Here is a 16,975-nt window from a genome sequence, read left to right as displayed (position 1 = left end):
TCTGAATGTTGAGCTTTAAGCCAACTTTTTCACTCTACTCTTTCACTTTCATCAAGAGGCTTTTTAGTTGCTCTTCACTTTCTGCCATAAGGGTGGTGTCATCTGGATATCTGAGGTTATTGATATTTCTCCTGGCAATCTTGATTCCAGCTTGTGCTTCTTCCAGCCCAGCATTTCTCATGATGTACTCTGCGTATAAGTTAAATAAGCAGGGTGACAATATACAGCCTTGACGTACTCCTTTTTCTATTTGGACATGGAACAACCAGTCTGTTGTTCCATGTCCAGTTCTAACTGTTGCTTCCTGACCTACATATAGGTTTCTCAAGAGGAAGGTCAGGTGGTCTGGTATTCCCATGTCTTTCAGAATTTTCCATAGTTTATTGTGATCCACACAGTCAAAGGCTTTGGCATAGTGACACAATACTGTATGTAGAAAATCCAAAAGATGCTTCCAGAAAACTACTAGAGCTCAGCAATGAATCTAGTAAAGTTGCAGGATACAAAATCAGCACAGAGAAAACTGTTGCATTTCAAGACATCAACAATAAAAGATCAGGAGAAATTAAGCAAACAATCCCATTTACCATCACATCGAAAAGAATAAAATACCTAGGAATAAACCTACTTCACGAGGCAGAAGATCTGTACTTCAAAAACTGTAAGACACTCATGAAAGAAACTGAGGATGACATAAACAAATGGGAAGATACACCACGTTCTTGCATTGGAAGAATCAATATTGTCAAAATGACTCAACTACCCAAGGCCATCTACAGACTCAATGCAATCTCTACAAAATAACGGCATTTTTCACAGACCTAGAACAAAAAATTTTAAAACCTGTATGGAGAAACAAAAGAACCCAAATAGCCACAGCAATCTAGAAAAAGAAAAATGGAGCTGGAGGAATCAGGCCCCCAGACTTCAGTCTATACTACAAAGCTACAATCACCAAATAACTATAAAAACAGAAATATATAAAAAGAGAAATACAAATCAACAGAATAGGATAGAAATTCTGGAAAGAAACTCATGTACCTATGGTCAATTAATCTCAACAAAGGAGGCAAGACTATACCATGGAGAAAAGATAGTCTCCTCAAAAAGTGGTACCAGGACAATTGGACAGCTACGTGTGAAAGAATTAAGCTAGAAAATTCTGTAATTTCATACAAAAAATTAACTCAAAATGGGCTGAAGACCCAAATACAAGACCAGATACTTGTATAAAACTCTCAGAGGAAAACATAGGCAGAACACATTTCAACATAAATCACAGCAATATATTTTTGGATCCATCTCCCAGAATAATGGGAGTAAAAATGAAAATAAACAAATGGGGCCTAATTAAAAGCTTTCTCACATTAAAAAAAACCACAAACAAAGTGAAAAGACAACCTACAGAATAGGAGAAAATGTTTGCTAATGATGTGACTGACAAGGGATTAATATCCAAAATTTACAAACAGCTCACACAACTCAATATTAAAAAAAAAAAAGTTATAAAATGGGAAGACCTAAATAGCCATTTCTCTAAAGAAGACACACAAATGGGCCAAGAGGAACATCAAAAGATGTGCAACATCACTAATTATTAGAGAAATGCAAATGAAAACTAAAATGAGATATCACCTAACTCCAGTCAGAATGGCCATCATCAAAAAGTCTACAAACACTAAATGCCAGAGAGGGTGTGAGATAGGGAGCCCTCCCATACTGTTGGTGGGAATGTTAAATTGGTACAGCCACGATGGAGAACAGTATGGAGGTTCCTTAGAAAACTAAGCAAAGAACCACCATAAGATCAAGTCATCCCACTCCTGGCAACAGGTCCAGAGAAAACCATTGCTCAGAAGGATACGTGTATTCCAATGTTCATTGAAGCACTGTTTACAATAGCCAACACATGGAAGCAACCTATAAGTCTATCAACAGATGAATGGATTAAAATATATATATATATATGAATATTACTCAGCCATTAAAAAGAATGAAATGATGCCATTTGTGGCAGCATGGATAGCCCTGGAGATTACTGGGCTAAGTGAACTAATTCAGACACAGAAAGACAAATAGCATGGTATCTCTTACATGGGGAATCTTAAAAAAATGATACAAAAGAACTTATTTACAAAACAGAAACAGAAAAGAAGCTTATGGTTATTAAAGGGGAAAGGAGGGGGGATAAACTGGGAGTTTGGGATTGACATATACACACTAGTATTTAAAATAGATAACCAACAAGGATCTTCTGTATAGTACAGGGAACTCTACTCAATATTCTGCAATAAATGGAAAAAGTATGCACACCATAAACTAACATAACACTGTAAATCAACTGTGGGTGTGGCTGCTCGGTCGCTCAGTTGTGTCTGACTCTTTGTGACCCCACGGACTGCAGCCCGCCAGGCTCCTCTGTGGGATTATCCCTCTTTATGGGATTATCCAGGCAAGAATACTGGAGTGGGTTGCCATCTCCTTCTCCAGGGCATCTTCCTGACCTAAGGATCAAGCCTACAGCTCCTGCATTGGGAGGCAGATTCTTTACCACTGAGTCACCTGGGAAGCCTACTACAATATAAAATACAAATTAAATTAAATAAAATTAATTAAAATTAAAAAAAATTAAAGAAGCACACGAAGATAAGATGATTAATGAGAACAGTATGACTGAAATCCACCAAGGACAGAGAATTAAGGCCAAGAGTGGTTCTGAGTCATCGACTGGCGCATCTTAGTTTTGTTCCTCCCTTTCTTCCCTCTCCTACTTTCCTCTCTCTCTCCCCTCAGTCCACGTCTATAGGAGTGCCAAGAATTCTCATGATTCACGCTCGCAATGGCTGAAGCATTTGCTGACATTTACTCTGGAAAACAGGACACACTTGAAATAAGCATCGGCCCTTAAGCTGAGTGTCAGCAGGGATGAATTATAATGAGGCATCATGTCAAATGTGAACCAAAATAATAAGAAAAAGGAAATCTCATATTTCTGGCTCTCCTTTTTATCTCCTTACTTTAATTTTCACGGACTCTAAGTTCAATGAGAATTTTTCGGGGGCAGGGGCTAAATGTTTTTTTCTATAGTCTTAAGATCATTTTAAAGATCAGCCTGGAGAAGGAAATGGCAATCCACTCCAGTACTATTGCCTGGAAAATCCCATGGACAGAGGAGCCTGGTAGGCTACAGTCTATGGGGTCACAAAGAGTCAGACACGACTGAGCGACTTCACTTCACTTTGGTATAAATAAGTAGTGACACCTAATAGGTGGTTAATCACGAATCAGATAACATGTATTTTGAAAAAATTAAGAAATTAATTACTAAATAAAAACATAATTTTACATTTAAAAATAAAAATGAGTGCTAAATGACATTGGATAAGGGCTTAGAGTTTGACAGCGTGTTTCAAGATAGTTTCAATCTCCTTTAAATACAGTTCAAGATGATGCCACAGGATTACTAAACAGTACTACATTATGGTGCCAGTATTAAATTATGGCATAGGATTCTACTTGGGACAGTAAAGTAACAAGGAAAACACAAAGCAAAAGTGTGTTGGTAATTTTAAACAAGGGCAATTTGATAATAATGGAGCTGGGGTAGCTCCTACAGGCACTGAAGAATATTAGCTCATAAGAATTAGTTGAGAGCATCTTGAAAAATGCTTCCTCTTTAATCTTCCAACCTAGAACATTCCCGAGAAACTCAGTTCGAGTCATGGTAAGTCGGTGAGAGGGTTTAGGTCGCTCAGTCAACTCTTTAGAAGTAGGCTTATTATTCTATGTGGCAATCCCACTGCAGGCCATTCTTTTATTTCTAATTCTGAAATTCCAAGAAATTATCAGAATACACCCCAAGAGCTCAACCACAGTTTATCAATAAGATGGTGACCCACATGACTCAAATGTCAGAAAAAAACTTCAGAAAGCATCTGAAATAACCAGAGTCTGTGTCACTTCTTTCTATGTTCATTTAGTGTAAACTTTCTCATTCTTGGATTTCGTTTTAAATGGTTAGGATAATAAAACCGTTTTAGTAAGAAATTAAGAATTTATATTTCTATCTAGATCTTGATAAATGTACTTAGAGATACTTTTTTACAATTTAAAAAACTCAAGGCTAGAACCAAAAGAACTCTCACGGACTACACTTTTCTAGATATTCTAAAATCCTGTATAAGTATATAGATGGTGTTTGAGGCAAATACTGAAAGGAAAGCTGAGTTTTCAAAGACCCTCATTAATTAAGAAGAAAATATTTACTTCCATAGTGTAAGTCTCCTAGGACACACAAGCTATCTGTCAAAGTCTCTATTCATTTTGCTTTACAAAATGAAGGCTTTCACCCAAGTTGACCCTTGAAGACTCTCCATACCTTGGCTTCTGTGGGATTCATACTGGAAGACTTGCTGGCTGACGCAGAGGAAGTAGTTACCTAGAAAGAAAAGAAACAGGAAGTTTGAGCCTAGTTAACCTACACCCTGCTTTGTCCTCCACCTCCTTTTAACCACAGCAGTGTAGTAGTGTTAGTCACTCAATCGTGGCTGACTCTTTGCAACCTCATGAACTGTAGCCTGCCGGGTTTCTCTGTCAATGGAATTCTCCAGGCAAGAATACTGGAGTAAGTTGCCATTCCCTTCTCTAGGGGATCTTCCCGACCCAGGGATGGAAGCTGGGTCTTTTGCATTGCAGGCAGATTCTTTACCATATGAGTCATGGTGGAAGTCCCTTTTAACCATACTTACTTTTAACTCTTTACCTTGGTTTTATCTCACCTAGAGATCTTCACGACCAAGATAATCACGATGGTGTGATCACTCACCTAGAGCCAGACATCCTGGAATGTGAAGTCAAGTGGGCCTTAGAAAGCATCACTACGAACAAAGCTAGTGGAGGTGATGGAATTCCAGTTTAGCTATTCCAAATCCTGAAAGATGATGCTGCGAAAGTGCTGCACTCAATATGCCAGCAAATCTGGAAAACTCAGCAGTGGCCACAGGACTGGAAAAGGTCAGTTTTCATTCCAATCCCAAAGAAAGGCAATGCCAAAGAATGCTCAAACTACCGCACAATTGCACTCATCTTACACACTAGTAAAGTAATGCTCAAAATTCTCCAAGCCAGGTTTCAGCAATACGTGAATTGTGAACTTCCAGATGTTCAAGCTGGTTTTAGAAAAGGCAGAGGAACCAGAGACCAAATTGCCAACATCTGCTGGATCACTGAAAAAGCAAGAGTTCCAGAAAAACACCTATTTCTACTTTATTGACTATGTCAAAGCCTTTGACTGTGTGGATCACAATAAACTGTGTTAAATTCTGAAAGAGATGGGAATACCAGACCACCTGACCTGCTTCTTGAGAAACCTATATGCAGGTTAGGAAGCAACAGTTAGAACTGGACATGGAGCAATAGACAAGCTCCAAATAGAAAAGGAGTACATCAAGGCTGTATATTGTCACCCTGTTTTTTTAACTTATATACAGAGTACATCATGAGAAACACTGGGCTGGAAGAAGCACAAGCTGGAATCAAGATTGCCGGGAGAAATATCAATAACTTCAGATATGCAGATGACACCACCCTTATGGCAGAAAGTGAAGAGGAACCAAAAAGCCTCATGATGAAAGTGAAAGAGGAGAGTGAAAAAGTTGGCTTAAAACTCAACATTCAGAAAATGAAGATCATGGCATCTGGTCCTACCACTTCATGTGAAATAGATGGGGAAACAGTGGAAACAGTATCAGATTTTATTTTTTGGGTTCCAAAATCACTGCAGATGGTGATTGCAGCCATGAAATTAAAAGATGCTTACTCCTTGGAAGGAAAGTTATGACCAACCTAGATAGCATATTGAAAAGCAGAGACATTACTTTGCCAACAATGTCTGTCTAGTCAAGGCTATGGTTTTTCCTGTGGTCATGTATGGATGTGAGAGTTGGACTGTGAAGAAAGCTGAGCACCGAAGAATTGATGCTTTTGAACTGTGGTGTTGGAGAAGACTCTTGAGAGTCCCTTGGACTGCAAGGAGATCCAACCAGTCCATTCTGAAGGAGATCAGCCCTGGGATTTCTTTGGAAGGAATGATGCTAAAGCTGAAACTCCAGTACTTTGGCCACCTCATGCGAAAAGTTGACTCATTGGAAAAGACTCTGATGCTGGGAGGGATTGGGGGCAAGAGGAGAAGGGGACTACAGAGGATGAGATGGCTGGATGGCATCCCTGACTCGATGGACATGAGTTTGAGTGAACTCTGGGAGTTGGTGATGGACAGGGAGGCCTGGCGTGCTGTGATTCATGGGGTCGCAAAGAGTTGGACACGACTGAGCAACTGAACTGAACTGAGAGTAACACTCCCATGAAAGTTCAGTACATGGTGTTGTCCAGTGGGTAAAACCTTTGTAATCACTCCAAATGGGTTCAAATTTTGGGTGTGCTACATAGTAAATAATCTTGGGCAAGCTACTTAAACACTCTGATCTTTAGTTTCTGCTTGATTTTTCTTCCATAGGAAATAAAGACCTTCTAAGTCTATTGCTGCCTGGTAATTAAGTGCTCAATAACCTCAGATATGCAGATGACACCACCCTTATGGCAGAAAGCAAAGAGGAACCAAAGAGCCTCTTGATGAAAGTGAAAGTGGAGAATGGCTTAGAACTCAACATTCAAAAAACTAAGAGCAAGGCATCCAGTTCCATCACTTCATGGCATACAGATGGGGAAACAATGGAAACAGTGACAATTTTCTTGGTCTCCAAAATCACTATGGATGGTGACTGCAGGCATGAAATTAAAAGACACTTGCTCCTTGAAAGAAAAGCTGACAAACCTAGACAGCGTATTAAAGAGCAGAGACACTACTTTGCCAACAAAGGTCCATCTAGTCAAAGCTATGGTTTTTCCAGTGGTCATGTATGGATATGAGAGTTGTACTATAAAGAAAGCTGAGCACCAAAGAATTGATGCTTTTGAACTGTGGTGTTGGAGAAGACTCTTGAGAGTCCCTTGGACTGCAAGGAGATCCAACCAGTCCATCCTAAAGGAAATCAGTCCTGAATATTCATTGGAAGGACTGATGCTGAAAATGAAGCTCCAATACTTTGGCCACCTGACTCGAAGAGCCAACTCATTGGAAAAGACCCTGATGCTGGGAAAGATGCGGGAGAAGGGGACGACAGAGGATGAGATGGTTGCATGGCATTATTGACTCAATGGACATGAGTTTAAGTAAGCTCCAGGAGTTGGTGATGGACAGGGAGGCCTGGCATGCTGCCGTCCATGGGGTCGCAAAGAGTCAGATAAACTGAGCGACTGAACAACAACAACAAAATATCATTCTAATTTTTGTTTGTATTATTTTCAGAAGGAACATCGACTTGGAAACTTAGAGAATTTTGTTCAAATGTCAGCTTTCCCCATTACTAGCTCTGTGACTTTGGGTCTTAACTTTTCCAAATATATAAAATGGAGCCTATAATACCTATTTTGCAGGGCTGCATGTATTTGAGATAATGTGGGTAAAACGCCTGCACATTCTAGGCGCTCATAAAATTGCCAGGGCATTATTTCTAAGGTATTATACCAGACAGAAGAGTAGGCACAGCTCTGGGAAATAGACTCAAGTAGATCAGAACTCGGAGAAGGCAATGGCATCCCACTCCAGTACTCTTGCCTGGAAAATCCCATGGGCGAAGGAGCCTGGAAGGCTGCAGTCCATGGGGTCTCTAAGAGTCGGACATGACTGAGTGACATCACTTTCACTTTTCACTTCCATGCATTGGAGAAGGAAATGGCAACCTACTCCAGTGTTCTTGCCTGGAGAATCCCAGGGATGGGGGAGCCTGGTGGGCTGCTGTCTATGGGGTCGCACAGAGTCGGACACAACTGAAGCAACTTAGCAGATCAGAACTGGAGGGCAAAACAGACTCCTCCCTGGAGGGCAAAAGGCGATAAACAGTAACCGAAATATTCAAGAAACCCCTTCCCTAGTGGTGTGGTATCAGTCCCTGCAATCTAATCACCCAAGCAGGACAACGTACATGGTACTGAGAACTATGTACTCTAGTACTTAACTTGTATTACACTGGCTAATATTAAACACTATCTTTGAGAATTCTAACTCAGGCTCATCTAAACCTCCTTAACATATGAGTCCACTGGGTTTTAGAGTTCAGGGGTTCCATCTGGCACAGCTGCCTTCTTAAATAACTGGCTGTCTTTCTACCAACCAGTTCTCTACCAACAGCAACTGGAGCTCCGGGCCTGAGGGCTGGCCTGGAGCCACGTCCAAGGCTGAGTCCCCAGGCAGGATGCACCCATGCTACTGGTCCCCAGCTCCCCTAGCTCGGACACACCACTCTCAAGGTGACTGCATGAACCCACTGTAACCCATGGCCCATGAACATGATCACTTCTCCTACTGACCTCACTTAATGTTGAACAGAGTGGTGCTTACAGTTAAATTGCCACAATTGACAGATCAAAGCCCAAAGCTTTATTATACTGATTTTTCAAACACAGTTATATAAACTTAATTATTCCTGAGCACCCTTAGGCACCAATTGGGCACTCCGACTCCAAAGCACACACAGACACACACACACATATACATATACCTGGCCACTGTGGCAGGCACGCACGGTCTCTCTTACCTTCCCTTCAGGATAAAGAACTGGAGGATGTACCAAAGTAGATTTTCCCCCATCAAACTAGCAAATAAATATGTGAATATTTAGTTTTCCATGAGAATTTTTTTTTAATATGTTGGAATTAACATATCTTTTTGGCTCCCCCCGTGGGTCAGTGGTAAAGAATCCACCTGCCAATTCAGGAGATGAGGATTTGATCCCTGGGCCAGGAAGAGCCCCTGGAAAAGGAAATGGCAACCCACTCTAGTATTCTTTCCTGGAGAATCCCATGGCCAGAGGGACCTGGTGGGCTACAGTCCACGGGTTTGCAAAGAGTCGGACACGACTGAGGAACTAACAGTTTCACTTTCACTATCTATATATTAATGACTGTCCTTCCACAGGTGCAATTGGTTGTGCAAATTTATATTCAAACTCAAGCTCCACTTAGCTATATCCCACTCCTTCGATGATTTCCCTCAGCCATCTAAAACCACCCAAGACCAAACACTCCACACAAAAGTGCTTTTTAAGCTGCAGATCTTCGGGTGAAGTCACTTATTCTAAACATCCAAATTTATTAAAACATTCTTGCAATTCCATAGCCTTGGGTTTTCTAGTCTGCCTTACTGCTTTATTAAGCAATAGCTGGAAGGGATCCTTAAATCCAAGAAAGGAGAAGACCTTCAAAGGCTCACCAAGAACAGTAAAATCTCTGTGGAATGCCTATAAATAAGCATGGAGCAGACTGTAATGGGAACTGAACCGCAGCCTTGGCTGCACCTGTTTTCAGCATAGATTCCTCCCTTAAAGTTTTATCCCACCCCTAGGGCATTAAATATTTTGAAACTAAAAGAGGAAAACCAATTCATGGGGGCTGGAAATGAAAATAACCAGCCCTGTTAAGGGCTGGTTCAACTCTGGCTATTTGTAAGACAGGAAACGTTTACTATCTGTTACCTCTACTGAGGGATTATATATACTTTCAATTTAAATATTCTATGTGGTTTGAATTTCTGATCATAGGTGTGGATAACTTAAAATTCAAAATTTTGAAGCGTTAATCCATAATTCTTTGAAGAACCTTAGAAAAAAACTTTTAACGTGGAGGTTTTAAACAGATGAGGAAAATGGTATCTCATAAAGATGAAGTAACCTGTCGAAGTTTTCCACAGTTCACTGGCTGCATAAACATTTATCCAGAACATAGTTTGTGATAAGTACATGTTAAACGATGGGAAACTGTCAGACATGTCCCTGACCTTGTGAAAGTTACAGCCTGGTCAGAGATGATACTAATAGAACAATGACTTTAATCCCATTTCTGGGTATGCATCTGGATTAAATTATAATTCAAAATGAAACATGAGCCCCTGTGTTCACAGCAGCACTGTTTACAACAGGCAGACAGGGAAACAACATATACACTCCACATCTTCTCCATCCATTCTTTTGTCGATGCACATTTAGGTTGTTTCAATGTATATGTACATATACATGTATAGAGAGAATGGAATATCACTTGGCCATGAAAAAGAATAAAATAGTGACATTTACGGCAACATGGATGAACCCAGAGACTACCATGCTAAGTGAAGTAAGTCAGCAAGAGAAAGACAAACACTGTATGATACCACTTACATGTGGAATCTAAAATGTGGCACAAATGAATGCCTCTATGAAACGGAAACAGACTCACATAGAGAACACTCTTGTGGTCACCCAGGAGGAGAGGGATGGGATCATCTGATGCAAACTATTATATATAGAATGGATCAACAACAAGGTCCTTCCCTGGTGGCCCAGACGGTGAAGAATCTGCCTGCGATGCAGGAGACCCAGGTTAGATCCCTGGATTGGGAAGATCCCCTGGAGAAGGAAATGGCAACTCACTCCAATATTCTTGCCTGGAGAATTCCACAGAGTGGCCTTACAGGCTACAGTACTTGGGTTTGCAAAGAGTCAGACACAACAGAGCGACTAACACTTTACTGTATAGCACAGGTAACTATATTCAACATCTTGTTATAAACCATAATGAAAAAGAATATGTATTGTTGGTGCTGTTCAGCTGCTCTTTCGTGTCTGATTCTTTGTGACCCCAAGAACTACAGCAAGCCAGGCTTCCCTATCCTTCACTATCTCCCAGAGCTTGCTCAAACCCATGTACATTGAGTCAGTGATGCCATCCAACCATCTCATCCTCTGCCATCTCCTTCTCCTCCTGCCCTCCATCTTTCCCAGCATCAGGGTCTTTTCCAATGAGTCAGCTCTTTGAATCAGGTGGCCAAAGGATTGGAACTTCAGTTTCAACATCAGTCCTTCCAATGAATATTCAGGATTGATTTCCTTTAGGATTGACTGGTTGGATTTCCTGGCAGTCCAAGGGACTCTCAAGAGTCTTCTCCAACATCACAGTTCAAAAGCATTGATTCTTCGGCACTCAGCTTTCTTTCTGGTCCAACTCTTACATCCATACACGACTACTGGAAAAACCAAAGCTTTGACTATATGGACCTTTGTCGGCAAAGTGATGTCTCTGCAAGGAGATCCAACCAGCCCATTCTAAAGGAGATCAGTCCTGGGTGTTCTTTGGAAGGAATGATGCTAAAGCTGAAACTCCAGTACTTTGGCCACCTCATGTGAAGAGTTGACTCATTGGAAAAGACTCTGATGCTGGGAGGGATTGGGGGCAGGAGGAGAAGGGGACGACAGAGGATGAGATGGCTGGATGGCATCACTGACTTGATGGACCTGAGTTTGGGTGAACTCCGGGAGTTGGTGATGGACAGGAAGGCCTGGCATGCTGCAATTCATGGGGTCGCAAAGAGCTGGACACGACTGAGTGACTGAACTGAACTAGGTTTGTCGTATGTATACATATGTATAACTGAATAAACTTGCTGTACAGCAGAAATTAACACATTGTAAATCAACTATACTTCAATAAAATAAATTAAAAAAAGAATAATCACTTTAGTAACTACTTGTGGTAAGTGCTATAAAGGAAAATCACAGGGTCCAATGAGAACACAGACTAAGGCAACCAGATCTAGCTGAGGAGACAGTTAGGACAGGTGAGGCTGAGGATGTAACAATTGACATGCAGACTGAAGGATAAGCGGGCATCGCCCAGAGGTGGGAGGGCCCCTCTGAGCTGTCTGATTTCTAAACTAGTGCCTCTGCTGCAGGATCTACCACCTAGTGGCTCCTGACATCAGGGGACATCCAGATTTAAAGCCATGCTAGTGCTCAAATACCAAAATCTCTCTATGGGAGCAGGACTGTATATCAGACTAAAGTGCAGCCATAACCGTGCTCTCCCTCCTAAATGACCCAGGCAAATCTCTTGACATACATACAGAGTTTATTATGTATAATCTTAAATTAATGTATAAATCAGAGTAACAGCAGAGAAAAAGTAATTATTTTCCAACTACCCACTCAACAACTGTTTAAAAAGCAACGAGCCTGGGGCCGAGGATACACAATAAATAAGTCTCCATCACAGCTTTGAAAAAGTTCATAATAAACAGACAATAAGCAGTCTGTGCAATAGACATCAAGCAGATTTAGTTACAGCTTAAATGCTCTCACAGGTATGGAGAAAATCCTATGGGACTGGACAAATGTTTTAGTTCTATGTCAGCTGCAGGCGCACCTGAAATAATCTTACTGGGTTATCAAATACCATTAAAATGAGCAATTATTGATAAAAAAAAAGTGCAGCCTTAAAAAAATTAATGTTTACTCCTGCACTTACCCAGGTTGGCTTCTTATGTTCTGGCATTATTCAACAAAACCTCTTTAGATTTGTTCACCTGCTACAGTAAGAATTTTGGAAGTTTACTGCTGGAAATGATGAGAGATATGAAGGGGAGATGGTATGCTTTTCAGATCCTTCAGAAATAGAAACTGATTTTCTTGTTCACATATATTTGGCAAAGGTCTCCCCGCCTACAGCCGTTTAGCTCTCTCACCCATTTTGGCCACATGAGGCTTCCCACGTGTCACTCTGAAGCCTCCCTCTAAAGTAGATGCAGGGGCCATGACGTCTGTAAACCACTGTATCACACAGAAAGCCTTTCTCTTGCCTTTAGAGACCCCCAGTCTCCAATCCCAACCATCTCCCAGCACAGAACATCTCCTCCAGGCAGCCAGCCCCTCCCTTTCTCAGAGCACACCTCACTCATCTCTCCCTTTACATTTTTTTTTTTTTCCACAAAAGTGCAACTGGTTGGGATGCTTCTCTTCCTCAAATATCCAAATCCTAAATGCCTTTCTTTCAAGTACATCTCACTAGCATCAGCCCTGACATTGCAAACCACTGCAATCCAAAGTGGGCATCCATACATCTTCTTTAATCCCCACTTGCTTTCTCAAAGTACCTTACTGCTGCTGTTGTTGAGTAGCTAAGTTGTGTCTGAATCTTTGTGACCCCATGGACTGTAGCATGTCAGGCTTCCCTGTCTTTCATTATCTCCTGGAGCTTGCTCAAACTCATGTCCACTGAGTCAGTGATGCCATCCAACCATCTTATCCTCTATCATCCCCTTCCCCTCCTGCCCTCAATCTTTCCCAGCATCAGGGTCTTTTCCAATGAATCGACTGTTTGCACCAACTGGCCAAAGTATTGGAGCTTCAGTATCAGTCTTTCCAATGACTATTTAGGATTGATTTCTTTTGGAATTGACTGGTTTGATCTCCCTGCAGTCCAAGGGACTCTCAAGAGTCCTCTCCAGCACCACAATTCGAGAGCTCAGCACCAATTCTTTGATGCTCAGCCTTCTCTCTGGTCCAACTCGCACATTCGTACATGACTTCTTGAAAAACCATAGCTTTGACTATGTGGACTTTTGTTGGCAAAATCATTCGTCATAGTTTTTCTCCCAAGGAGCATCTTCTAATTTCATGGCTGCAGTCACCATCCACAATGATTTTGGAGCCCAAGAATAGAATCTGTCACTGTTTCCACTTTTTCCCCTTCTATTTGCCATGAAGTGATGGGACCAGATGCCATGATCTTAGTTTTTTGAATGTTCAGGTTCAAGCCAACTTTTTCACTCTCCTCTTTCATCTTTATCAAGAGGCTCTTTAGTTCCTCTTTACTTTCTACCATAAGGGTGGTATCATCTGCATATCTGAGGTTGATACCCATGGCAGATTCATTTTGATATATGGCAACACCAATACAATATTGTAAAGTTAAATAAAATAAAATTAAAACAAACAAACAAACAAAAAAGATACTTCTGGCAATCTTGATTCCAGCTTGCGATTCATTCAGCCTGGCATTTCACATAATGTACTCTGCATATGTTAAATGAGAAGGGCGACAATCTACATACAGCCTTGACATATTGTTTTTCCAATTTTGAACCAGTCAGTTGTTCCATGTCCAGTTCTAATTGTTGCTTCTTGACCCACTTAGAGGTTTTTCAGGAGAGAGGAAAGGAGGTCTGGTACTCCCATCTCTTCCACAGTTTTCCACAGTTTCCCACAGTTTGTTGTGATCTACACAGTCAAAGCCTTTAGCATAGTCATTGAACTAGAGTAGATAATTTTCTGGAACCCCCTTCCTTCTCCATGATCCAATAAATGCTGGTTCCTCTGCCTTTTCTAAACTCAGCTTGTACATTTGGAGTTTCTCTGTTCACATTCTGCTGAAGCCTAACTTGAATGATTTTGAGCATTACCTTACTAGTGTGCGAAATGAGCCCAATTACAGTAGTTTGAACATTGTTTGGCATTGCCTTTCCTTGAGATTGAAATGAAAACTGACCTTTCCCAATCCTGTGGCCACTGCTGGGTTTTCCAAATTTGCTAACATATCGAGTGCAACACTTTAACAGCATCATCTTTTTGGATTTTAAATAGCTCAGCTGGAATCCCATCAGCTCCACTAGCTTTGTTTGTACATAGTTCCTTATATAGACAGATAATGACATAATTGCATCTCAAGGTGTCTCCTCCACCACCTTGGGGTCCGTTTAAAAGATCAGCGCTGGGTATATTCGTCTACTGACCCTACTCTTACTCAAGGCAGGTCTCTGTCAAAGGCTTTCCCTAGATTCTGTAGGGTGCCTCGTGAGGCTGCAGGAGAAGAGAAGCAAGATGGGGGATCAAGCCCACCATCCTGCGATGCTAGGTGTGAGTGGCCTCATGGGTCCCAGCTGAGAGAGCAAGGGCTTCTTCAGAAGGGGCGGTGTCCTAGATGGCTGACTCACCCACTCCTCTGCCATGAAGTGCGGCTGATGAAAATGTCAATCCCTTGGCCCTCTACTTCTCCATCTCCCATGGCACAGTCTTTTCACTTGGGTGGGCTCCTATCACCTTCTTTCCAGACACTGTCAGAGGGTTCACGGGGATCCTCAGTCTCTCCCCTCCACTCTCTCCGCCTCCCCGTGATCGCCCTCCCTGCCCCCAGCTCAGTTCAGAGAGTACACCCAGAGGATGCCAGCAGATGAGTCAAAGGCCGCGCCTCACCCTAGACCTGGCTTCCTCTCCCCACCCCTCGCTGGCAGCATGTCCAGTCACCCTTCCCACCCCAGCTGCCTTTGTTTGGGGAGGTGATGAAGATCGCTGGCCCAAGTCCACGCCAGCCTTCCCCACCTGACAGTCCATCCGCAGTTTCACTCTGAATCACTGACCATCCTCTTCCCCCAGGGTTACTGTGACCTGGAGAGCTACAGGGCCAATGCCCAGCCCTCCAACCTGTTTCCATCTGGAAGCCTCTTCCACTTGGCTCCATTCTGCTCTGCATTCTTTAGTATGTAGTCACCAACCCTCTGCCTCCTCTCTCATATTCCTGCGTCCTTGGAGATGTAGGAATCCCCATGACTTTATCGTTTCCTCTGTGAACAGTTCTTGACATTTTAACAGCAGCCTTGCTTTATTACCAAACATTATTTTTACCTTAAAGGGAGGAAATCGAGAGAGAGGCAGGTTCAAATGCCTGCTCCAGCACTTAATTATTCTCCCAGAAGCCGTCACCCTAATCTGCAAAAGGAAAGTAATACTACCTGCCTCTGGAGTCGCCCAATGATATAATGGGGGAAACTCGCCTCTTCTGAATCAGCTGGAGTCGGCACAGGGCTGCCTCCAGTGCTCAGCACCATCCCATCCTTCTGCTTTGGTTTTCTGCTCACACTCCTGGTCTCATCAGGCAGCTCCCACACCTGGATTATATCGAGTCCTTTCTATAGCTTTCATGCCTTGTTCTCTCCCACCCCCAACCCCACCCCAACCTCCAGCTCCCAGTCTTTCTATTACTGCCTGATTTATCTGAAATAAATGCATACCAGCTTCCCACTCTGATGAAACACTACACTCTTGGGGGTTTCCCACCATCCTAGATGAGGTCCAATATCTTCCACCTGGACTTTAGAGTCTTCGTATTCAACCTCATCTGTTGATTCCATTGCACCTCTTGCTATGTCCCATACCATATCTCCCCATCACTCTCCCCCACCCCAGGATGCTGTCCTTCCTGTTTTAGGAGAACTTCATCAGACAGCATCACTCACTGGCTAAGAGAGCGAGAGCGGACTCTGGACTCAAGACCGGTAGAATTTCAGCCAACACTGAATTCATGTGCAAGTTCAAGCAGGTTCCTTAACCTCTCTGTGCCTCAGTGTCCTCATCTGTAAAATGAGAAGAGTAACAATTCTTCCCTTCCAGCATTGTTTTAAGACTTAGCTAATGTACACGAACCCATTATAACAATGCATGCTGCTGCTGCTGCTAAGTCGCTTCAGTTGTGTCCATAGACGGCAAGTCATGTCCATAGTCGTGTCTGTGCAACCCCATAGACGGCAGCCCACTAGGCTCCTCTGTCCCTGAGATTTTCCAGGCAAGAGTACTGGAGTGGGTTGCCATTGCCTTCTCCGAATAACAATGCATGGGAAGTGGCAAATGCTGGACAAAGGCTAGTCAGTGTTAGCATCAACACCACGCTCCCATCTACCATTGAGCCTTGCATCTTGCCATCCCCATGGCAAGGAAGCCTTTCTCTGCTCAGATTCCTCCTACCCTTGAAGACTTAGCTCAAAATGCAACACCTGTATCTGCTTCAGCTCATCCTATCTTCTCAACTCCCTTATATGTTTGTACTTCTTACTTGAATACTTAATCCTATATGCTGTTGAGGGTTACTGAGTCTCTTCTATGTCTCAGTCATGTCTTATCAACAAAGCTGTAAACTTACCAAGAGACAGATCACTTCCACTCCCCAGGGTGCCTATCACAGTTTTTAGTAGCAGAGAGGAGCTCAAAATCCACTGTTGATTTCAATCTTTGTTTCCATTTGCTAATTATCAGTTTCATTTAAACAAAGAATGAAGTAT

General features: G+C 42.2%; 1 protein-coding gene across 15 annotated transcripts in view; it reads right to left on the bottom strand.

The window, feature by feature from the left end:
• The window catches only part of CAST (calpastatin), a 132,609-nt gene that overhangs the window by 52,922 nt on the left and 62,712 nt on the right, over positions 1-16,975 (bottom strand). For 14 of the 15 annotated variants that reach the window (XM_005209749.4, XM_010807617.2, XM_005209750.4 and 11 more), the window contains 1 exon segment: positions 4,379-4,438. In XM_005209749.4, coding sequence (XP_005209806.1) covers positions 4,379-4,438 — 60 coding nt within the window. 15 annotated transcript variants of the gene reach the window in all.

This window comes from Bos taurus, chromosome 7 (genome assembly GCF_002263795.3).
Source record: "Bos taurus isolate L1 Dominette 01449 registration number 42190680 breed Hereford chromosome 7, ARS-UCD2.0, whole genome shotgun sequence".
In the NCBI taxonomy this organism is placed as follows: domain Eukaryota; kingdom Metazoa; phylum Chordata; class Mammalia; order Artiodactyla; family Bovidae; genus Bos; species Bos taurus.
This window is presented reverse-complemented; position numbering and strand designations above follow the sequence as displayed.